This window comes from Chaetomium globosum, genomic scaffold (assembly GCF_000143365.1).
Source record: "Chaetomium globosum CBS 148.51 scaffold_7 genomic scaffold, whole genome shotgun sequence".
Taxonomy (NCBI): Eukaryota; Fungi; Ascomycota; class Sordariomycetes; order Sordariales; family Chaetomiaceae; genus Chaetomium; species Chaetomium globosum.
The window spans coordinates 2,547,535-2,569,564 of record NT_165982.1 but is presented as its reverse complement, the minus strand read 5'-3'; the positions used below and the strand labels follow the sequence as shown (position 1 = coordinate 2,569,564).

General features: G+C 56.9%; 7 protein-coding genes across 7 annotated transcripts; 3 read left to right on the top strand and 4 right to left on the bottom strand.

Annotated features, from left to right (window-relative positions):
- Positions 1-926: 926 nt before the first annotated feature.
- On the bottom strand, positions 927-5,696 carry CHGG_10387 (uncharacterized protein; the record flags this gene model as incomplete). The annotated part of the gene is made up of 7 exons (XM_001228313.1): positions 927-1,017; positions 1,373-1,862; positions 1,917-2,082; positions 2,170-3,271; positions 3,484-3,555; positions 4,024-5,411; positions 5,496-5,696. 7 exons carry the CDS (start codon positions 5,694-5,696, stop codon positions 927-929), a joined length of 3,510 nt encoding a protein of 1,169 aa, XP_001228314.1.
- Positions 5,697-8,182: 2,486 nt separating this feature from the next.
- CHGG_10386 (uncharacterized protein) lies at positions 8,183-9,181 on the bottom strand (the record flags this gene model as incomplete). The annotated part of the gene is made up of 1 exon (XM_001228312.1): positions 8,183-9,181. The coding sequence occupies one exon, from the start codon at positions 9,179-9,181 to the stop codon at positions 8,183-8,185; it is 999 nt and encodes a 332-aa protein (XP_001228313.1).
- Positions 9,182-9,615: 434 nt separating this feature from the next.
- On the top strand, positions 9,616-10,389 carry CHGG_10385 (uncharacterized protein; the record flags this gene model as incomplete). Its single annotated transcript, XM_001228311.1, has 3 exons — positions 9,616-9,702; positions 9,786-9,972; positions 10,025-10,389. The coding sequence occupies 3 exons, from the start codon at positions 9,616-9,618 to the stop codon at positions 10,387-10,389; spliced, it is 639 nt and encodes a 212-aa protein (XP_001228312.1).
- Positions 10,390-10,944: 555 nt separating this feature from the next.
- CHGG_10384 (uncharacterized protein) lies at positions 10,945-12,081 on the top strand (the record flags this gene model as incomplete). Its single annotated transcript, XM_001228310.1, has 2 exons — positions 10,945-10,964; positions 11,019-12,081. The coding sequence occupies 2 exons, from the start codon at positions 10,945-10,947 to the stop codon at positions 12,079-12,081; spliced, it is 1,083 nt and encodes a 360-aa protein (XP_001228311.1).
- Positions 12,082-12,449: 368 nt separating this feature from the next.
- Positions 12,450-14,698, bottom strand: CHGG_10383 (uncharacterized protein; the record flags this gene model as incomplete). Its single annotated transcript, XM_001228309.1, has 5 exons — positions 12,450-12,461; positions 12,565-12,897; positions 13,029-14,180; positions 14,299-14,504; positions 14,650-14,698. 5 exons carry the CDS (start codon positions 14,696-14,698, stop codon positions 12,450-12,452), a joined length of 1,752 nt encoding a protein of 583 aa, XP_001228310.1.
- Positions 14,699-15,764: 1,066 nt separating this feature from the next.
- CHGG_10382 (uncharacterized protein) lies at positions 15,765-17,027 on the bottom strand (the record flags this gene model as incomplete). Its single annotated transcript, XM_001228308.1, has 3 exons — positions 15,765-16,801; positions 16,860-16,934; positions 16,994-17,027. The coding sequence occupies 3 exons, from the start codon at positions 17,025-17,027 to the stop codon at positions 15,765-15,767; spliced, it is 1,146 nt and encodes a 381-aa protein (XP_001228309.1).
- Positions 17,028-18,255: 1,228 nt separating this feature from the next.
- On the top strand, positions 18,256-20,819 carry CHGG_10381 (uncharacterized protein; the record flags this gene model as incomplete). The annotated part of the gene is made up of 3 exons (XM_001228307.1): positions 18,256-18,324; positions 18,398-20,628; positions 20,732-20,819. 3 exons carry the CDS (start codon positions 18,256-18,258, stop codon positions 20,817-20,819), a joined length of 2,388 nt encoding a protein of 795 aa, XP_001228308.1.
- Between the last annotated feature and the right edge of the window lie 1,211 nt (positions 20,820-22,030).

Here is a 22,030-nt window from a genome sequence, read left to right as displayed (position 1 = left end):
AGGGTGGGAGAGCGGGGTCTTTTAACAACCACCTTCCCATCGGCGGGCCTTCCTTCCCTCAACCACCCTCCCACGCAACTCGACTCTTGCCCGTTTTGGGTCTCCTACGCCCCGTTCTGCTGCATCGGTAGGTCGATTCGAGTAGGTGGGCAAGCCTGCTCTGCTGCACGAGGCGAACCACCCGCCCACACAGCAACCCATCCACCGAACGAACGAACGAAAGGCTGCATCCAGGCAGCCACCTCCACACCCTCCCGCCCAATAAAGTCACCTGCTTTTGCATTTGCAAATCGAAACCAATTCCCCCGAATGACCACCCTCCACATGGAAGACTGCCCGACCTTTTACCTGAACCCCATCGCACCTACCGGCGTCACACACGAGCCCGGCGGACCCCGCACACCGAAAACCCCCCTCCTCCTAATCATGTGTAAATCTCCGTTCCCGAAGGGCGGGGCAACCTACGTATAAGTCGTCCCAGCCCAATCAAACAGCCCCGTTCTCTCCCACGCAGTGCCACAGCAGTGTCACGGTACCTAGATAAGCGGGATACGCCGAAGGGCGGGATCAGGGCGGACGGGTGGGTTAGGGTGCGGGGTGCGTGTGCGTGTGATGCGCGAAACGCCGGAGCGATAGACGGGGTGGTTCCCCACGCCAAGTGAGTGGTCCAGCGGAGCTTCGAGGTAGCTCCCGTGGCCGGTCAAGACATGGTCACACACTCTGGTTACCTCACTGGGGGGAGCTGGATTCTGAAAGATGGGCTGGGGGGTTGGTTGGGTACGGGGCAAGACTCCAGGAGAGTGAACTGGCTGGATTGGGTTGAGGAAATTGGGTGAGTCAAGTTAAGCAAAATGCAGTTACTAGGTTAACAAAACGAAGTCAAGTTAGGTAGGTAGACGACAGTGACTTATGAGTTACGAGGTTACTTAAGGGTCCAGCAACTTTCTGAAGCCCCTGCCGATGTGACATCGGAGGTCACTGGGATTGCTAGCGCCGTACTTCGAGGTCTGAATTATTCTGCTTCACTTCGAAGTCTACTTTATAATGTATATGAATAGTTGAGCAAGCCTGACGCCGCGCTGGACCAATGCGAGGGCTACTAATCAAACCTCAACCGCTTGCCCGCCCTTTTCCCTTCTATTATGCTGCCCGTATATGTACAAGTCCATAAAATATTAGTTAGTCTATCCACCTCAGTAACACTGCCTGGTATCCCCTTCGCCTGCAACTCCAAAGTCAGCTGCTGGACACGTCACAATTCGATTCGCACGCGGTAGTCAGTATCTCACCTCTGATGATTTTCCCTATCGCCTGAAGCATGCTCATCACCATGACCATACACCCGAACCCCGCGACGGCCCAGGCCACGTACGTCTTCCACGAGCGCGTCGTGAGCTTGATGTAGCACAGCGGCGGTAATATGTAAGCCATGGCGGCGGCGCTGGTGCCGCCTACCAGATCGAACACAGTGCCCAGATCGCACGTCAGCAGGCTCAGCACCATGGCGCTGAAGACCAGGCTCGAGCTGAAGATGAGGTGCAGGTTCATATTGAAAGGCTCGCCCGGGAAGTAGTAGTTGAACATGACCTCGCGGCAGACGAAGGCCTCGAGCGGCAGGGTGGTCAGCATGTTGAGGCCGAAGCAGAGGCGCGCGACGTTGACCATGGTGTTGTCGGCGGGGAAGTTGTTGAGCACGTTGCCCTGCGTCTTGTCGCCGAAGATGAGAAAGCCCGACAGCGCCATGAGGAGGCAGGCGACCATGGAGACGCCGGTCGAGATGTGCGTGACCCGGGCGAAGCGGTCCATGGTGGGTTTTTCGAGGGAGCCGTAGATTAGGAGGGAGTTGTGGTGGCAGACGAAGGCTGTTTTTGTTAGTTACCGAGAGTTGGGGCCTTGTTAACATAATCTAAACATACCGAAGGATATCACCCCGATAGCCTGGAATATCCCGTCATTGATCACCAACATCCGCCAATCTTTCAGCACCCCCCTCTCCTCGGCCGGCACCATGGCGCCCTGCACCACCACCGTCACCACAATCACCGCCATGCTCACCACCGCGAGCGTGCTCGCCTTGGCCAACTACCCGCGCGTAATAATTAGCCCCCTATTCTCTCTCTCCACAAACACACACCCAAGACAGGACAGCGCCAGAAAGAAGCAACTCACCTTCGCAATATCCCGATACAGCGCCAGCGGATAGCTAATGCACAGGGTAAACACCACAATCACAACCCTGCGATCGGCCAACAGTCCCACCACAGGCATCTCCCTCAACCCGGGCCACACGGCCCGCAACACACTGGGTATGCTATCGCCCACAATCACCCCAAACGCCACCATCCCGCCAAACGCAAACGCCCACTGCGCCACGCTAATCGCGACCAGCCCCGTCCGCCCAAAACACTTCTCCACCGTGCCCTGGAACGAGCTCGCCCCGCTCAGCTTCGAGTTCACCACAATCAGCCGGATCGTCCAGTCCACCACCACGGTCAGCACCACGAGCAGCACCACGCCCGCCAGCAGCCCCGCCTGGCGGAACGCGTACGGCTGCCCGATGATGCCCGCGCCGATGATGCTGTTGGCCATGTTCATGAAGGCGGAGGGCAGCGAGGACTTGGGGCGGGCGCGCTCGGCGGCGAGCCAGGCCTCGGCGTCGTCGGGTTCGCCTCCTCCTGAGGTGGTGGCGACGGTGATGGAGGGGGCTTCGATGCCGGTGAGCAGGGGGACTCGTTGTTGGGTGCGGGTGCGGGTGTGCTCGTCCCGGTGTTGCGCGGTTAGCGGGTCGTTTTCGTCGTCCAGGGAGAAATCCGTGTCGAAGCTCTCGCGCCCGGGGTAGGTGTCGGGGTTGGGGTGAGCGGAGCCATTGCTGGTGTTGTTGTGGGAGCGGTTGTTGTTGTTGTTGGTGGTGTGGTCGTCGACAAAGGTCGGGCGCAGGTCGAAGCGCACGCGGTTTGGGGTTCGGGGGGTGCGTGGGTTGGTGGTGTTCTCATGGGGAGAGCCCGGGTGGACTATGAGGTTGTTATTGCTTTCGCCGCCATCGTCGTGGTCGGAGTTCGAGGAGAGTAAGCCGGTGGCCTCTTCGTTGGTGTTTCCGGCGGCTGTTGTGGAAGGGGACGATGATGATGTTGCGCCGTGTCGGTTGCTAGCGTTGGCAGCTGCTGCAGCGCCATGAGATGTGGCCCTGGCCATTCTGCTGCACTCAGGGCATTTTGCGCAGCCGCAAGCCGGGTGAGTCTCAGTCTCGGCCTTGGGCTGTGCAGGACAAGATCTTTTTTTTGCAAAGTAAGGCGGGTGGTTTGTTAAACAAAAGATGTCGATCTCGGCAAGAAGTTCCAATGTTACTGAGTGTGTAGAGTGACTTCAGGGCAATCGGAGCAGCGTTACAAAATGCAATCAGCCCAGACCTGAATCCCGGGCGCGGCCAATTAGACCCCTGTCGGGTTCGGTGGCTCTGCAGGGCGGCTCAGGGGTTGAACACACCTGGGAGTGGAGGGCGGAAGCAGCTGAAACATACGACTTCCGGACGGCCCGATCCGGACGTCATACAAATACCTGTACATACAAAAGGGACAAACATGGCCGGAATACCAGCAACCTCCAGTGATCTCGATACGGCCCAAGGTGCGAAGAGAAGTTTTAACTGCGTTATTTCACAGAATCTTATTATAAGATAGTACAGACAAATCCAGAGCTCCCATTAACCGCGAGCCATATGGTTATCTGAGCCGTAAGCAAGCTCGCCTTGTTCGTGCCTGTCCACGCCTTTCTCCTGGGGTATCATGTTGCAAACTCAACTGCCCTCTCGTTTTGCCAGGCGTGGGACACGAACCACACACACACACACACACACACATACACAAACATAACTACCCGTACTCAAAGTGGTAGCATTTCCCGCCAGCCGGATCTGTGGCTGGCTATATCCCTCTCCTTCTTTACCCGTATGCTGGCTCCTCAAATCGAGCGCAGCTGGGCTGTAAACTGGACCACGTCCAGAATCACCATTATCATCTCTCTCACCCGACTATAGCAACGGCGGCGGCGATGCATAGCACAAGGCCACACACGCTGCCCCGCAGTCCACTCGCGGCATTGACCTCCGTGTGCGAAGACCCCGCGCTGGTCGACGTCTGGGCAGCCCCGGGCGGGGGCGGCTCCTGCCCGCTGAAGCCGGGCATGATGGGGTGTGCCGAGTCATCACCCGTCGCGCCTGAAGTTGCCGCGGGCGTAAGAGTCGTGGCGGACGAGCCAGCCAGCGTAGACGTCGGCTTAGGCCGTGGTGCCGGTTTCGCCGCGAACCCGATGCGCATCTTATCGGCGTCGAAGACGCTGTACACGTTCTTTAAGAAGGTGTCGCCGATCAGCCAAGTGCCCTTGTACACCTCGAAACCGTAGAGGTTGGCGATGCACTTATTCTCGTCCCTCTGCACGACCCAATCCGCAGCCGAGATCTGGTAGTCGACGCCCGAAAAGCTGAGGTGGATCGGCAGCGTCGTGTCGCACGGGACCTGATACTCCACGTAATCTCCGTTCTGGGACGAGCTCGTCCCGGGGATCAGCTTGAACAGCGCGGCCAGGTCGTCCGGCGGGGCAAAGATGAAGGATGTGCCCGTGTCGATGTAGGCGAGTTTGCTTTGGAGGCCGGCCGACTTGCCGTTGAGACTCGCATCATCCAACGTGACGGCCCACTCGCCCTTTTCCTTCTGATCGGGTCCGATCGTGTGGTATGTGATCTCGCCCTTATATTTGGTTTTATCGATGCCGCCAAAGGTCACCTGGCCATCGTTATGCCCATCGGAATCCCGGTTCATCGAAATGCTCACGATGAGTGAGTCCACCACCTTCTTCTCCCTCAGCGTCTGCAGGAACGTTCCCGTCACCGATGGGCTCGTGGCAAGACCCAGGATGCCATCAAAGGCAAAGTGCTTGAAGTCGTCCGTGGTGTAGTTGGCGAGTCCGAAAGACAGATTGTGCGTGAGGCCAGCAAACGTGGCCGTGTCCTGGCCAACGCTCCCTGTGAGGTTCCCCGAACCGTACTGGATCATAAAAGGCTTCTTGTCTGTCCGCCACGATTTCGAAGTGCTGGGGTCAAATGTGTCGTGTAGGTGGCAGGCATCTGAGTTGCAGTCGGAGCCCATGAGCCATGTGTTGGAAGCTCCCGTGTCAAGGAGCATGTAGAAGGGTTGCTGGGCCGTGCCCACTTGGACCCTGATGAAATACGAATAGTCGGGACCGTACTGATAGATGCCTGCGCTGTTAGGTGCAGTCGGGTTGGCGGGCTTAGAGACCGCATATGTATTCTTCCTCTTGCTCAACTCCGACCCAGATGCAGCTTGCGGTCTCCCGAATTTGCGAGTGAGCCGTGTAGCGGCTTCGGCTATCGGGTCAAACTTGGAGGGATCGTGGGGCTATCAAGATGTCAGCACAGGCATGCGGTGGACCGTGATACCGGGCTTCGGCACAGGGCCGGCGGCACGTCCGGGAAAACATACACGAGTCGGTTTGTGGTAGAGGTCGACGGTAAGCCCTTCAGATGTTTGATCTGATCCATCATTGGTCCTCCTCCCCCCAACTTTCACAGGACCGCACTCCTCATCTGGTGCGCAGTGGCCCTTCGGAACGAACGGGAAGAAGGCGTGGGCGGTAGCAACCCATAGCGTCAGCTGCAGGAGCAGAGCTGTTATTCTCGTCATGATGAAGAGGCACCACCGGGAACCTCACCACTCCCACACCGTTGTCGGTGTGAGGGATGGTTCGTCGTCAATGGATCCCGGGGGGTTGGTATGCTCGGGGAACGAGCTCGGATGTGAAAGGCTGACGGTTGCTCAGAACATGTGAGCAGCGAGAACCGATTTGGCCTGGCGGCGAGTCACAGACTCGGGCACCGAGAGTATTACAGTAATTAGCGATTAAGAGAGCGACATTGGTGTTCCGCCCAGAAAGTCGAGCTGGGGCCGTTGGAAAATTATCGGCAAGACAAGGAAGAAATGCGATGATGGCGAAATGTGAAAATTACAAAAACCGAAACTGGTCGACAAAGCAATCGGAAAAACGGGCGGCTGGAAAGACTCGAAACAAGTGGAATCGGACGATACGAGGTTTGTAAGGGATGTATAGACGAGCGAGAGAGAGACACGGCCTTGGGCGAGACGCTGAAGTGATGTATGCAAGACAGAGAGAAACAACCAACAATGGGCTTTGATGCAGGATGCAATATGCAAAGTAAAATAGAAACCCCTCGTGGACGGACACACCATGAGCAGCCCAATGAGGTGGGCCGGTGGAGGGAGGGGGAGTAGATGTAAGGCCCCGAGTGAGATCGCGGAGGAGAAGGGAAAGGAGTGAGGCAGCGGGCGGCGGCGGATGTGGATCTGATGAACGCCCGGAGCCGGGCCCATCGTGGAGAAGAAAGACAGGCCTTGGCCTGGACCTGTGGGTGCGGACCTTCACAACCTGGTGGCTGGCTGTTGGTGCGGTACATGGCGTTGGCTTGGTGTGACGGTAATATCAGGAGGTAGCAAACTATCTGGGATTTGAGGATTTCCTTCCTGATCGAGACATGATGGAACACTGGCCTTGCGCTGGGGAAGGGCAAGGGCACATCGTCAATTGGCAGCAGCGGTCCTGTCTTGAACCCATTCTTGCCATTGGACACGAAATGCGGGTGTTCTGCATGCAGTATGGCAGGCTCGGCTCAGTGTGGAGAGAAGCGGAGCGTTTCCTCAGAGTGTAACCCTCTAATCCGGTTGGGATCCCAGTTGGTGCTGATCGACCGTTGGCAGAATGCCAGAATGGCGCTCTGAGACGAAGAAGCACAAGAAAGAAGAGCCGCGTGGGTTGATGAATTCCGTGCGCAAACAAAATCCCGGGTGCGCCTTCTGGATCGTGGGGCTAGTTGACGTTTAATCTTGCAGTCCCGCCATGATTGGACGGTGGTTTAACAAGCTCTCGGGTGGGGGGCTTCTCATCCCAATTTGTGAGCCCCGGTTTTCCGGGCTTTGCCAACGCCCGGTACCACGATTTGGCCAGACCGTGTCGCTCGCGGGAACGGCCGGGTAGCTCAAACAACACAATCGTCGGCCAGTCGCGAGATCCTCATTTTGGAAAATACAAACACACGCAATCCTGCCACAACCGCTGCAGACGATATGCTGTTGGCGCTCGTCGACATGCAAGACTGAGGGGCCAAGCGGGTTTAAACAGGGGGACCGGCGCTAACTCGCCCCAGACAACAGTGCTACCTTATCCCCCTGTCATGCAGTGCCAAGGGCCGACTTGGGACCGTCCAAAGTTCGCCCAATCGGTTTCGGTCACCGGTGATGGGCCACACGGCGACATGTGCATATCAAGCAGGCGCCATGCCGCTCAGCATTTCGAGGCGACAAAGAGTCAAAAACTCTATGAACCGTCAATTCCGTTCAATGAGCGAGAGCTGATATCAAGGCTAGCCGCCACGCCGCCCATGTCTGAGGGAGATCGGATCGTCGAGGCTGAGCTGTGCGCCTGTTTCATCTCGACTGGGAAGATGCTTCTCGCCCATGGCAGATCCGAAGATCCTTAGATAGCAGAAACCCCTCTCGGGATCACAAGACGAATGTATCAAGTACACAGTATGTCCTCGGTAGCTACAGTATGTACGAAGCCCAACTGACTTCGCAACCTCGTCGATCGGGTCCAATTTTGGGTCCATTTGTCTGCTTCCCGATGCGGACGCTCGCCTCTCTCGGCTGAATCGTGGGTTACAGTGCCGCCCGATATTGTCCAGATGTAGGACCCGTCAACTTCATGAGAGGCAAACCCTTCCTGCGTGATCATCACGCTTCTTGGGATAGTTATGCCCATATTGTGCGTCGATATGCAGCTCGTCACGGCCGCGAGGGGCGAGAAACGGTTGGGACTCTGCATTTCTCATCTCGGATATTTGCTTTGTTTTTGGACGTTGGCAGCCAAGTGGCGCGCCGGCGAATGGTGAGGGAGGCCAACGTCTCGGGACCAAGCCAAGCGGTTCCTTCCGTGCTCAGCCGTCCATAGACCGTTGGCGCCGAGTCTGCATATACCGATTAGGCTGTCCAACGGTCCAGGGACGTTGGAAGTATTCAGCGGACAATTTTTATGCACCGACTTGCGCCGAGAGGGCATGCGGCCGTGGTGGCATTTCAGGTCCTGTGTTGGTATCGCATCAACTGCCCGCAGGGTGTGTCCGTGGCCGGTACGTTTCACACCAGTTCACGGCAGCACGTAGCACGGCCTGGTCTGCCGCTGTTGATGTCTCATGAACGGCTGCTTGGACGGCGAGGAACTGGGAGTATTGCTCGTCATCAACCAGCCGCGAGGCTGCAAGCGTTCGCAGGAACACCCAGACCGACTCATTAGACAGCCGAAGCGAGTTGGCCAGGTTAAGAACCTCTGTGAACGTCGAGCAACCGGACTCCCTGCTCGGGGTACCCTCGGCGTTGAGGAGGAAGGAGAGAAACGACCAGCCAGATATATCGGTGTGATGCTGGAAACACCAGCCCTGCACCGCTGCCAATGCTTCTGGGGGGTTATGTCTCCTCAAGCCGACTAAAAACCGAGCGTGACACCAGGCGTAGTAATTTCGTGGATGCCTCTCCCCCGCCACGAATATAACGTCCCGCATATCGCCAAGGATGTCCACCGGAATGTTTACCGATGCCAGCGTGGTGATGAGCCAGCGGCGGTGGCTCCAGAGGGTGGGTGACTTGGTGTGCCTGTGCAGTCTGCTCGTCAGTAGGCTGTCGAGAAAACGCTTCTCTTTCTCGAGACTCGAACGTGTAGCGCCGCTGGTGGCTATCTCGCTTTGGATGACACGCTTCCTCGAGTTGGCGGCCGTCAGGTACTCTGGGTCAAAGAGCAGAATGAGTGTCGTCATTTCGAGCACTTCGTCACTTGTCTGCGGGTTGATCCCGTCAAGATGTTCCCTCAGCTTCTGCCTCGCAACCATGAAAGCCTGAACCAGGCCCAGTTTCGAGATGCCGACGGCATGCCCATCCCGAATAACATATTGGCCTTCCTCGAGAAGGTGATTCTTGCCCAAAATCTCGAGTTCAAGAAGGCCATCATCCGGCGGTGTTAGGGCGTGCGCGATTGCCCGGTAGGCGTCTAAAGGATTTCCCCGTTTTAGAGACGCCGCCGTTTCTTGATCCAGAGCTCGTGACATGACCGGGATCCCGTCGTTCGTTCTTGCTGGGGTCCAGTCCTTTGTCGCTTGAAGCAGCTCTCTGCTGGAGCAGCGAGACTAGAATGGCGAGCAATAGGAAACTCGCCGGATGTGGGATAAGACACTCGCGTGATTGGAACTGTCTGTTTGGAACCGTGATCTCAATCAACAACAGGCAAGTGGGGGTTGTTTAAGGAGGTGCATCGGCTGGCGATCGGCTTGGGAGGTCCGACATACCCTAACCCTCTCTCGATGACTGGCGACTGGCAAAACCACGTTGCCGGGTGGTGTGAGCTGGCAGTTCCGTCATCGTCACAGCCGTATGGGTTCTCGAAGCAGCCTGGCGACCCAAACACACAGCGATGACAACATCGTCCCCCTGACGCTCATCCAAGCTGTCGATCCATCTCCCTTAGTCCCCCCAAGCCGCCAACATGCCGTCGCTACTGGTCGTCGTTTTCGTTATCGAGCTGGTCGTCCAGCTTGTCAACACTATCGGCGCAACCACCATCAACAACCTCGTGCGCACCCCTTTCCTATTCTTTCCTCCCACCATACGCGTTTGCTGGAGTCAGATGAATGCTAACCTTTTCCCTCGCTACAGATATGGCGCGCCTACCTCTCGATCCCAACGTCGCTTGCCAAGCAGTTCACCGAACAGCGACAGAAGCAAAAGGAGTACCTGGCGGTTCGCCTCGAGCTCAACGCGACGAGTAGCCAGGACGAGTTTGCCAAATGGGCGAAGCTGCGGCGACAGCATGACAAGCTGCTGGATGAGCTGGAGAAGAAGAGTAGGGACCCTGCTACCCCCTTAAAGCAAGCTCTCGCTAAGCATTCCTATAGAATCCGCAGTCGAAGCTTCCCGCACAAAGTTCGACCGCTACATCACGGCCGTCCGCTTCATCTCGACGCGCGGCGTACAGTGGCTTCTCCCGATGTGGTACGGCAAGCTGCCGATGTTCTGGCTACCCTACGGGTGGTTCCCCTACTACGTCGAGTGGTTCGTATCATTTCCGCGCGCGCCGCTAGGGAGCGTCAGCATCGTGACGTGGCAGGCCGCGTGCACGGCCATCCTGACGCTTGTGATGAACGCGGTGGTGGGCATACTGGCTTTTATCTCGGCGAGCAGACAGTCGGGGAAGCAGAAGCAAAAGCAGCCTGTCCCAGCGGCGGGAGCTAGAAACGGGGAGACCAAGAAGGAACTATGAACACAGACACACAATAATAATAATAGATTTGAAATGATGTCTCTCAGCATTTGACGCAATGATCCTTCATCGCCGGAGCTAGAATTCTGCAACACTACGTGAGATGACTCTTGGCAGAGTACTTGGGCTCAATCTAGGCAACACATTGACTTTGAGCGACCATGGGAGGATCGCCAAAGCTTCGATAGTGCCAGCGGTGTCAACAGTCACGCGCATGGGAGGGAGGGTGAAACAGTAACGTCGTATATTGTTTTGCTGCTAAAACATGTCATGGTGCAAATGGTGGCAGTATCGACGCTCTGCAATGTTCGACTTGGAAGAATTGAAAAGTGTTTGAATGAAAAATCGGGAGTCGCGGTTGGCAAAAAATTTATAATTTTCAACCCACACAAGGCTGAGTGAACCAATTCATTGTCCCCACACTACGGCCCCATATTAACTTTCCAGTCCCCCTGTTTATACAGCCTCGTCCAACACCTTGCATCTCGAACAAATGGATGCTTCGTTGCACTCCTCAACAAAGACAGCCGTCGAGGCAGTAACAACACCGAAAAAATGGCGATACCCTGGGGAACGTAAGTGACATACATGGCTCTACCAAACAGTTCAAAATCTAATCCATTGGACAGCATCAAGTCCCTTGTCATCTTCTTCGGCCCCCTCCTCCTCCCCAAAGCCATCGGCTACTACCGCCGCATGCGCGACGCACCGCGCATCCATGGCCTCAAAGTCCGGCCTTTACCGGCGCCCATGACCCGCGCCATTGCCATCCTCTTCGCCGTAGCCGCCGTCTTCCTCCTCCGCACGCTCCCCATCTTCTCCCCCGAAAACATCTTCAAAATCACCCAATCGCGCCTCCAAATACCTGCCGACGTGCTCTTCAACCGCCTCTCCGCCCTCCGACCCAGCAACACCCTCACCGCGACCGACCTCGCCCTGCGCGCCAAATTCGCCTCGCTCGAATCCCGCCTCCTCTACCTCCACCACGGCCCCTCCGTGGTCGCCACCTGCCCCTTCTGCACCTCCGACGACCCGCGCTCCTACCTCTACTACGCGCTCCCGGACCTCCTCGCCCCGCACCTCTTCAACCTGATCATCATCGCGCTGGCCACGTCCTCTCTCCTCACCGGCCGCGCCAACTCCGCCTCCGCGGCACGGTTCCGCGCCCCCGCGTCCCTCGCCGCCGTCGCGGCCGCGTTCCTCGACCTGTACTGGGTGGCGACGTACAACCACACGGCCAACGCGCGGGCGCTGCGGCTGGGCGAGCTGGACGCCTTCTTCTGGACGGCGCGCGTGGTGCGGTACACTGCCGTCGCGATCGTCGACTGCCTGCTCGCGCTGGTGCTGTACCTGTCCGGGACGCAGCGCGCGTTTGTCAACCCGCCGTCCGCGGTGGAGAGGGTGGAAGCGGTGACGCGCAGGCTGGGGACGATCATGGGGGTGGTGAATGCGTCGGGGGTGGTGAAGAATACGGTGTTGAGGGATGAGGAGCTGCGGGGGAGGAGTGTGGCGTATTGGGCGCATGAGGTGCGGTTGATGAGGGAGATGATGGAGGAGAGGGAGGTGGTGGAGGGGGTGAATGATGCGTTGCTGAATCGGATTGATATCAGGGGGATTGAGAGGGATGCTGAGGCTTATGCGAAGGCGGTGTTGATGCCGGCGGGGGCGGGCAAGGAGCAAGTAGTTGGTTGATTTGGATGTATTGATAGATAGGCAGTCCGTCGTAGATTTGGCCTCGGTATTTTCAATAGGAGTTCTTTTCGGCTTTCTACTCCGTGTAAATCTTGACTACCCCATTGGCGTGACAGCTCGAAAATATAGACTTGGGAGTCGTGTAGGCACCACACACTTCTAGAAATCTCACAGCCAAAGCAAGAAGCAACGCATAATAGAAAACGGAGCTCAAGTCTCTGAGCCGTTCACGTCCAGTTACCCCAAACCTAATCACAGTGCTATTTGTCTAGGCCGGCTTCCCCGCTTGCAACGCCGCTATAACTAACACAACACCTCTTACTCTAGACATAATATCGATAGATGCAGCGTGCTTTTTAACACCACTCTCACAGCAATTTCTGCAATGCATAATTTCTAGCACACCACCTCCTCAACCTCGACTCCGACCCCCCCTTAACTATGGCCCCTCGTATCAGGCCGCCCTCCCCCCGCAGTACTCACGCTCGCAACACTATCCTTCCTCGACGACGTCCCCCCGCCCCCACCACCCGTCGCCTCATCAACACTCTGCTCGAGAAAGCTCGCCCACAAATCAGCGAGCGATTCTCTCGGCCCGCCACCACCGCCACCACCACCGCCGCCCGACGACGACATGGCGTCGGAAAGGAACTCGGTGCTGAGGGCGGGCGAACTAGGCGTGCGGTGGAAGGGCGATGAGGGTAGGCGCAGCGTGTTGCCGCTGCCCCCCGAGGACGCGCCGCCGGGCCGGGCGAGGCCGGCTTTTTCGCGCTGGTCGTCGGTCCAGTTGAGGAGGTTGGCCATGACTTGGAGGATCTGGAATTTCTTGGGGTCGGAGCGGTCGAGAGTGAGGAATTGGAGGAAGTGGTTGGTTACTAGTTGTCTGGTGGGGGGGGTTTGTTAGTGACGAGGGAGGGCGGGGGAAGGGGTAGATCGCCGTGGCTTACTTGTCGATTGTTTCTTCTGGTTTGGTCTTTTTTGATGTATTTGAGCGCCTTGGTGAGGTGGTCGTTTAACACGATCGCCTCGTGCCGCAGCTTGCCGATTAGTAGGTTCTTTTCCTTGACCTCCTTCTCGAACGGCGCCGTCCGCTCGAGTTCTTTGGTTAGCGTCTCCTTGGACGATTCGGCCTCGGTGGCTCGTGACTCGGCCTCCTGGGTGAGCTTTTTCAGCGCTTGCACCTGCTCTTCTGTGGACTCGACCATCTCGCGCAACTCCCTCTTCCGCGTGTCTTGGAGTTCCTGGAGTGCGCGCTGGAGACGGCCGACGGCCTGCGACTGCGCATCGCGATCCGACTCGGCTCGCTCGTACGCCTCGCGCGCGGTGGCGACCTGCTCCTCGAGGTCGGATACCTTATCCGACAGGCTCTCGCGTAAGGAGCGCTCCTCCATGGCAATGACTTCCCACTCGCCCATGGCAGCCGTTGTGGACTCGAGCTCGCCCTTGAGGTTCTGCATCTGCCGTGTTATGTCGTCCTTCTCCTTTAGCCAATTCTGCTGCGACAGGTTGCTCCTGCTGCGCAAGCCGACCAGCTCGCGCCCTTGCTCCTGTACCTCATCCCTCAGGCGGGCTGCTTCCTCCTCGCGCTCGGCCAATGTCCTTTGTAGCTCATCGTTTTGCCTCTCGAGCTCGTCGACACGGTCCTTGGTGTCCTCTAGCTCGGCCTTGTCACGCTTTAGGCGGTCGCCCAGCGTCTCCTTGATCTTCTCGACACGATTTAAGAGTGTATGGTACTGGGTCTCGGCATATTCCTTTGCGGACTCGGCATCTTCCAAGTCGGCTCGTAATTGCGCGGTTTCCTGAGAATGCGATTCTTGTGTGGTTTCAAGTTGATTTCGCAGCTGCTCGACCTCGAGCCGCAAGGCCTCGTGGTCTTCTGGCATGGCTTCTAACTCGGCGTTTTTCACCCCTGATATTGACCCGGTTTGTGGATGCCCGTTTGCGCGAGCATGGCCGTTAGCCGCAGGTCTCGAATCGTCTTCGGTCTCCACTGCCGGTTCAGTCGTCGTTCCCGCGTCTCCTTCTTCTTCTGGACCGCTCGGTTCTGTCCCCGACCGGTCTACCGCAGCGTGCGGCTCTGGCGGCGGGTTGCGAGTATCCTACACAGGTGACTGTGGTCAGACGGGGGAATAGGAACACACACAAACCGATACGGGAAAATGAAAAACAAGAGGAACAGAGCGTAGGCAAATTGACATGGGTTGTGGGCATTCGTACCAAACCGAGGGTCTCTAGCTCTTCTGACACTTCGTCGACCGGTTCGCTCTCAACGCCATCCTCCTGTCCAGCTGCCTTTGGCTCGGGTGCAGGGGGGTTCTGCGTGTTCGAGGCAGTGGTCGTCGTGTTGCCGACGGCAGTATTGCTCTTGTTTCCCTTCTTCTTTCTATTTGCCCTCTTCTTATTATTGGAGGGGACAGCGGGGCCTGTTCGTTACCGTGAAGCATTATTTCTCCATTAGCGCAAATGCATATAGCGAGAAAGGCCAAGGGTGGTGATGTGGCCTGGCCTGGTCTCTGCACCCGGCTTGCCAGTGCATGACATGCCCCTCAAGCCCACTTTGGGACGTACCTTGGGCTGCTGATTGGACGGCGTTCGTTGGCGCGGCCGAAGACGACATGGTCTAGATGCAATTGGCGGTGGTATTGCTGGTGTCGTGGTTGGGGTGGACACAGATGCATCGAGGGACAATGCGTGGTGTGTGTCCCTGTGTTTCTTGTCTCGATGGTGTTCGTTGCTCGTGGGCAAATGGGCGTACAAAAACGTAACGACAAACTGATGGATGGGATGGATGGGCGGACTCTCCCGCGCCGACCCGCCGCAGCCAGGTTACTGTCTCTCGTATTCTCGGCGTAAGCTATCGGTTCTTGTCCCGAGTTTCCTTCAACAGTTGGTTAATCGCAATGGGAATGCGCAAAACGGGCCCTGCTAAGCTGCTGCAGGTCCCTGAATCCCGCACACGGACTCCGATGGATCGGTGGGTGTAAGGTACAGGTACGAATAGTTACAGTACCTAAGGTGGGCAGTTGGGACGAAGGGTCCTTGGAACTTGTAAAGGTGAACGACCTAGGTATCGTTAAGGTATTAATGGTTTGCGTCATCTACATTCCAAGGTATTATAAAGAAGAATCATGTTGTTAACTACAGCTCGTCATCAATCAATTCCACATCGAAGGCGGCTGGCGGGATCTTCCCATGCGAAAAGCATTCCACTCAGCCCCCAACTGTCTTGTTTCGAAACTCAATCCTCAAGCCACCAACGTGCTCGGCACACCATGCTAGCCGCCTGAACAACACTGTGTTACGTAACGAAACCCGACAGGGTCACGGACCAACGAAGCATCAAGCCAAGCATTTTAATCCAGCAAATAGAGGAAATCAGAGTTGGATTTTCTCTTTTTTCTTCTTCACATATTTTCTCTTCGCCTGACTTTCACATGGAATCTGCCGTTGCACATCGCAAAATGCTGGCTTTTTCATACCAGGGCAGAAGTAGAGCAGCTGTCTGCGCTTTATAATCTTGATATCTCTCGGAGCACCAGCTCCTCCCAAGAGTATATCAGGTTCGCTTGGTGCACACATTCCAACACTTGAAACTAAGAGAGCGATTGCTCGGTCCGGAAGCGGCTCTTGATTGACCCCAGCCGCGGGTATCAGTGACAAACTGCAATACTGTGACTACTTGCTCATGACTTCGTCTTCTTGGCCTTCTTGCCCTTTTTCTTTTGCGGGGTGGCATCTTCCGAGGATTTTGTGGTCTTGGCCTTGACCACTTCCGCCTCGACAACCTCCTCTTCCTCCTTGGGCTCGGCTGTCTCGGTGGCAGGAGGCGCTTCGATGGCTTTGGGTTCCTCCTCGGTGCCGTTCTCCAGCAATGGCTTGGCCTCGGCAGCCTTGAGTGCCGGAGCCTCGAACTCATAACCCATCTCCTTCAACTTGTCGGCCCTAGCAGCCCGCCTCTGCTCCTCCTTGGAAATTTTGACTTGCCATTGGGACTCGGACAGCGGCCGCTCGAGCTGCTTGCCGGCCATCTTGTTCCATGGGACCACCTTGAAGCGGCGATTCGCGCCCTTGAACAGGTCTGGGTGCACTTGCGCGGGCGGCACGGTTTTCGCCGAGAGAATGTGCCCGAACAAAAGGTATTTGTCCATGGTGCGGGCGGCAATGTCGGCCACCTCGGCGTCGGCGAACTCGACGAAGGCCCGGTGGCGACTGGCGCCCGTCTTCTTGTTCCGCACAACCCTGAGCCTTGTAATATCGCCGAATTGGCCAAAGTAAGACCGCAGCTCGTGCTCGTAGAAACCGTGAGGGATTCTCGCGAGGTACATAACACCCGGTGTGCCGCTGCTACTGCTGGTGGGAGCTTTTGTCGACTTCTTCGCCTTGGGGACTTTGCCGACATCCTGACCCTTTTTGAATGTGCTGACCTGCGCCCCCGCCTCGTCCTCGTCGCCGCTGTCCAGAGCCTGGACAAGAGCCTTGGTGTCGTCGTCAACCTCCTCCTCCTCTGCTTCGGACAGCACATCGCCGTCCTGCACCTCCTCTGACTCTTCTCCTTTCTTCGACTTCTCTGCCGCAGCCTTGGCCTTCGGGGATTGCCTCTCCTTCTTCAGCGCCGACTTCTTCGGTGCCGCCTTCTCCGCAGGGGTAGCGACTTTCTTGCTGGCGACATCCTTGGTCGGCTTCTGCTTCTTCACGGCAACGGGCGAAGCATCTTCGGGAGCTAGAACGAGGACGCGTTAACAAACTGTGGCACTTTCAGCAGCAGTAGCGCCCCTGACCTTTCCGCTTCTCAGCCTTGGGGCTTTTCGTTGCCTTGCTCTTTTTTGCGACAGGCTCGGGCTCCGCCACGACCGCTAGAATCAATTGATCAGCATTTCAAACATGAAAGCTGGCAGTATGATGGAGTACTTACGCTTCGACTTTCTCTTGCGTAATTCGGGGGCCATTGTGTCTGGTTCCGAGTATGAGGTGGATTGGAGGTCGGACTCTGTCCAGCGGCTTGGGGACTCGGGACAGCTCCCAAGTCGCTCCAGCCCAGAAAATTTCTGGATTCTGCCCCATGCGCCGGGGGCGGTGAGTGTATTTTTTTAGCGACCGCCCCACCTCCAGTGCCTTCTGGGCGATGAAACCGCCCACTAACAACACCACCTCTACACTACCTCCATAGTGGACGTCACTCAGCCGAATATCGGGGCAACATAGCAGTCAAAAATATTGCTAAAGTATCGAGGCCTTCTCTATGGTTCGATAACAAACCCCACCTCTCTTTCATCAATAGTTTCGACCCTTCACCTCGGCGTGGTATCATTCTGAAACCGAACCACTGCGAGTGGATGCGGGGCAAAGGTTCCAATGACCAAGGCGCCGGGCAGCACCTAGCAACAGCAGCAGCAACAGCTCCACGTTGGGCCAAGCGGGACTGCAACGGTCCCCTCCCCGCTAGATGACCTGGCAACTTGAGTAGCGGGATTGTCTGACTTGGACATGCAAGACGGAGGAGAAGCGCATTGTCCGAGCTGAGCTGAGAGCAAGTGATTGGGCCTGGAAGGAGCGGGCAGATGCCCCCTGGCATGCGTTGCAGCTTGCAATTACGCAGCACAAGGACGACACTGGCATTCAAAAAGCGCTTTACTGCGACGACGAGGCGGATCAGGCGGGCTACTGCACATGCATGCCATCCACGAGTTCATCTTAGTGTAGAAATTGTTTCATCGTCCAAGCCGTGCCTTTTTGAAGAAATCATCTTTCCGTTCAATCGCCCTCCGGAAAATTAATCCATCCGACAAACAACCGATCGACTCGTTACCTTGGTTAACTATCTCGACCGCCATCTCACTTTCAGTTCTCTTAGCTCGCCAGACACCGCCGCTCATTGTCCATTGTATTGCCGGCCAAGTCCCGAACTAGGTGGTCCCGACACAACGGGTCTGACGACTGAGGGAGGTGCCCGATGCTACGCCTGTCTCATGCATCCTAGTTAAGACCTGGGCACGGCACATGCGCAGCCGCATATCATGACACGCGTGTCTGTGCAACTCAGCCTCGCAGACCGCTCCACACACCAAACCCAAAATCTAGGGATACGCAGCTGTTGGGCGCGCCCTGCTGCTAAACCACTCGACATAGAGAGAAGCGAAATTTAAACCGTCAGGTGGCCGTGTGTCTACTCGGAAGATGGAGGAACTGAAGAAGAAGCGATTCTGGGATCTGTTTAGGTCGAAGAGCTCCGCGAGCAAGAAGGGAGTATGTTGGAAGCCAGGACAGCCTTTTTCCCGAGGGATGTTGACATCATAAAAGATACTGACCATTTCTTCAGGAAAAAGATTCCCTTAGAACGATAAGCGATACCGATGTGTTCGGAAGCCGTAGCAGGAGGCCGGAAAGGCCAGAGAAGTCAGAGGGGGCAGAAGAGCCCCCAGCCCGCCGCCGTAGACCACGGCGAACCGATCCGAGCATTACCAAGGGCAAAGGCCGTGAAGACCCTCACAGCGCCTCATACGACTTGGGCCCCCTAACCGAGTGGCCCCCGTCGGGCATGTCGAGTAGTGAGGAGTTGAATTTGGGCCCCGCAATGCAGCTCATCTCCAGAGGTGTCCCAGCTTTCAAAGGCCATAAGCGGCCCATTCCCCATGCCTCGGATCACTACTACGCCCTATTCGCGACCGTAGCCGGGAATCGCGGCGACGAGACGGATGCCGCGAACCAACACGACTCCATGACGCAGCTCATGACACTACGCCTCGCCGAGTCCGAGCCGGCCACCTACCCCTGGGAGACACTAGAGCAGCCCAGCTATTCATTTTGCCACGGTAAGCGCCCGGGCACCATAACACTCAATCACTGGGTGAGTCTCGCGAGCGTCACACCACCGCCCATTACTTTGCGAGACTCGGGGGTAGAGCCCCGCGAGATCGACCTCGAGACCATCTTTGGACGACTCAGGGAGCTTGACCGGGGGTTGGAGGATGACGACGAGGATCTAATGTACAGGAACCTCTACAAGCGGCTACTCAAAGACCCGGATAAGTATGCGAGCCCGCACAAGACGCTCGACAAGCAGATCACGGACTTGATCATGGTTCTTTCGGGGTCAGGCTGGCTCGATCTCACCAGCCCGAAGAATCAGGTTGTCACAAAGTTTATATTTGACACCGGCGCGACAAACAGTCAGACATACCAAAAATTTTGCCACCAGCTGCTTCTCAGCCTCGAGCTGGAACTCCGAATCCAATCCAGACACCACATGACAGACGCGAAGGAAAAGCTACTGGCCCAAATACCCCCAACAATACAGTGGAATCTCGCACTAGCTCGCAGGTGGCACGACAACATCCGCGTCGACGACTACGGCACCGCACCCGAACACATACGACTCCGCTACAAGCTCAAGCGGCGCCAGGTGAAGATGCTCAAACGCTTCGCGCAGATGATGAAGTGGCCCAACCTCACTGATACGCTCGACACCCTCAAGCGCCGCGACGAGGAAACGACCCTCGACCTCATCAGCTCGCACGCCATGGCTTTCTTCAGCGGGCTCGTCCTACCCGGCCCAACCTTCCCCTTCCTGATCATGAACGCCCTGATCGACATCGACCCCGGCAAGGCCACCGATGACCTGACGCTCCTGACCCACGCCCACCCCAGCTGCGGCTTCCAGTACCGCAACAGCTACACCTACTGGACGGCCACCTCCATCGTAGGCAAGGTCCTCGCGCCCACCTGCCGTTCTCTAGCAGGATGGGTCGGCCCGGCCCGCCCAACCGCCGACCTCGGCCGCAACCAGATCGCGCGAATCCGCGCCCGCCGCCCGAACACCAACCGCGTCACCCCAGAAGACATCCGCTCCATGTCAGAACGCTCCGACCCGCTCGGGCCCCCAGCCCAAGTCTTCCCCGTCAAAGAATACGCCCTCGTCGCCCCCGACCGCGACGACGACGCCTACCTAACGGACCTCGTCCGCATCGAACTCCTCAACCTCCGCCCATGCGGCGGCGGCAACGGCAACGACACGCGCCCCTCCTCCTCCGCCGCCACGAACCCCTCCTCCCCAGGCCCAGGCCCCCCACCACCTAGCACCGCTTCCTCCGCCCCCAAATACTACGACGCCTCCATCCAATTCGCCATCGACGGCGTCTCGTGGCCCCTCCGCCTCACCTTCGACGTCTCCTTCGTCTCGGCCTGGCCCTGCTCCGACGGGCCCCACCCCCTCTTCTTCGACTACGTCTACACCCCCGTCAAGGCCGACCAGCTGGTCAAAGTCCGCGACTGGAATGGTTTGTACGGAACCAACAACAACAACAGCGGCGGCGGCGGCGGTGGTGGTGGGCATGGGCATTCGCATTCGCTTTCGAACTCGACGTCTCCGCCGCCGACGGCGGGGAGGGACAGGCCTACGGGGGTGTCCAGTCCGAGTACGTTGAGCGGGGGGGATGAGGAGCGCGTGTTGGTGGTGGAGGCGTTTGGCGTGCCGGATAATGAGGTGTTGGCGCGGGCGTGGTGTGCGCATTGGGGGCTGAGCGCGGTAGTGGCGGATTTGGGGAGGACTTGGTACGTTTATTTTCTATTGCCCTCTTCTTTTCCTGATTCTTCTTGTTTGTGGATGGGTTTGGTTTTTGGGGGTGTGTGTGCTAACATGGTGGTGGGTGTGTAGCATGGCGTGTGCGATCCGCGAGGCGTATGCCGCGACGGTTACGGTGGTGATCTTGGTGGATGATGAGCAGGATGGGCGGGAGGAATGAGTTGGTTTTGGTCTTTTGAATTTGAAATTGGGAGGGAGAGTGCTGGAGGTTGGGGACCGGGCTGCGGGTGTGTGTAGAAACATGGTGCATAGCGTGGATAGGGGATGACTGGGGATAACGGATTGCGTTGTCTTGTGTCGCGTGGCTTGCTGGGTGACGGTGATATGCGATAGGGGTGGTGATGAAGTGGGGTGTCGGTGCGAAGAATGTAGATGATATCCGGGTGCTTAACTGAGGTCAGGAACAAAGCAGTTGGCCCGGTGTGACTGACGTGGTTTTGACGATGGTTTTTATGCGACGACATACCCCCAAATTTTAGCGGTGATTTTCGTATGAGGTCGGTATATTTAGACTGTCTACTAGAGCCGAGTAGGAGTCATCGCAATGAGGGGATGTACTGAGGAAGAGCACTTCCTTGAACGTGCTATATGTGTTAGATCCAGCGATGCCATTTCCACCGAGGACCACCGCCCACTCGACGGTTGGCCAAGTGGTAAACCGGCAGTGGTCCTCACCTCCGGGTAGAGAGTCAAACACAGCTCCGACGGGAGGTCATGAGTTCGATCCTGCTCGGGGAAGGACTTTTCTGAGCTGGCCCCCGGGACGCCGGGCCCCAGCCAGGAAAGGGCAAACCCCCTAGGGGGTTTCGTAGCTGGGCATCCCCGACGGGGGGTGGTCGGTGAGCTTTTGGTAATTTTTAGCTCTATGTTGGTTCCTATTTAGACTTGGAATGTTATTCGGCGTTATCACCGCCGCGGCGTGTTGTTGGTAGCCGCCCGTCACCCAAACTCGAACGTTGTATCAACATGTCGATACTATGCATAAACTATATAGTAATCAACATATGGCGGATCAACTGGGTATTGGTTTCATTGTGCTATTGTTGATTAACGACAGGTTATTTCATGATTATCATGAATTATACATTATCCCGGACTAACCAAACCCCCTTCCTCCATTGAATCCTTCCCCTTATCCTACCTAGCGAGTGTGGGTATCTGTGAGAGACATGAAAAGACATAAAATGTGTAAAAGAGCGCCACCCAGGGTATTCCTTTGTTTTCCGCCTTTGTTTGTTATTTTCGTGTTTTGGTGCCTTGGGTTTCATCCATCTCCCGGAAGGGAGGAAGTGCATCACACCCCGTTCCAACCTTCTCTTCACACATCACCAAAGAGATGCTAGTTTTCTGACCACCAAAGGCGGTTTAAAC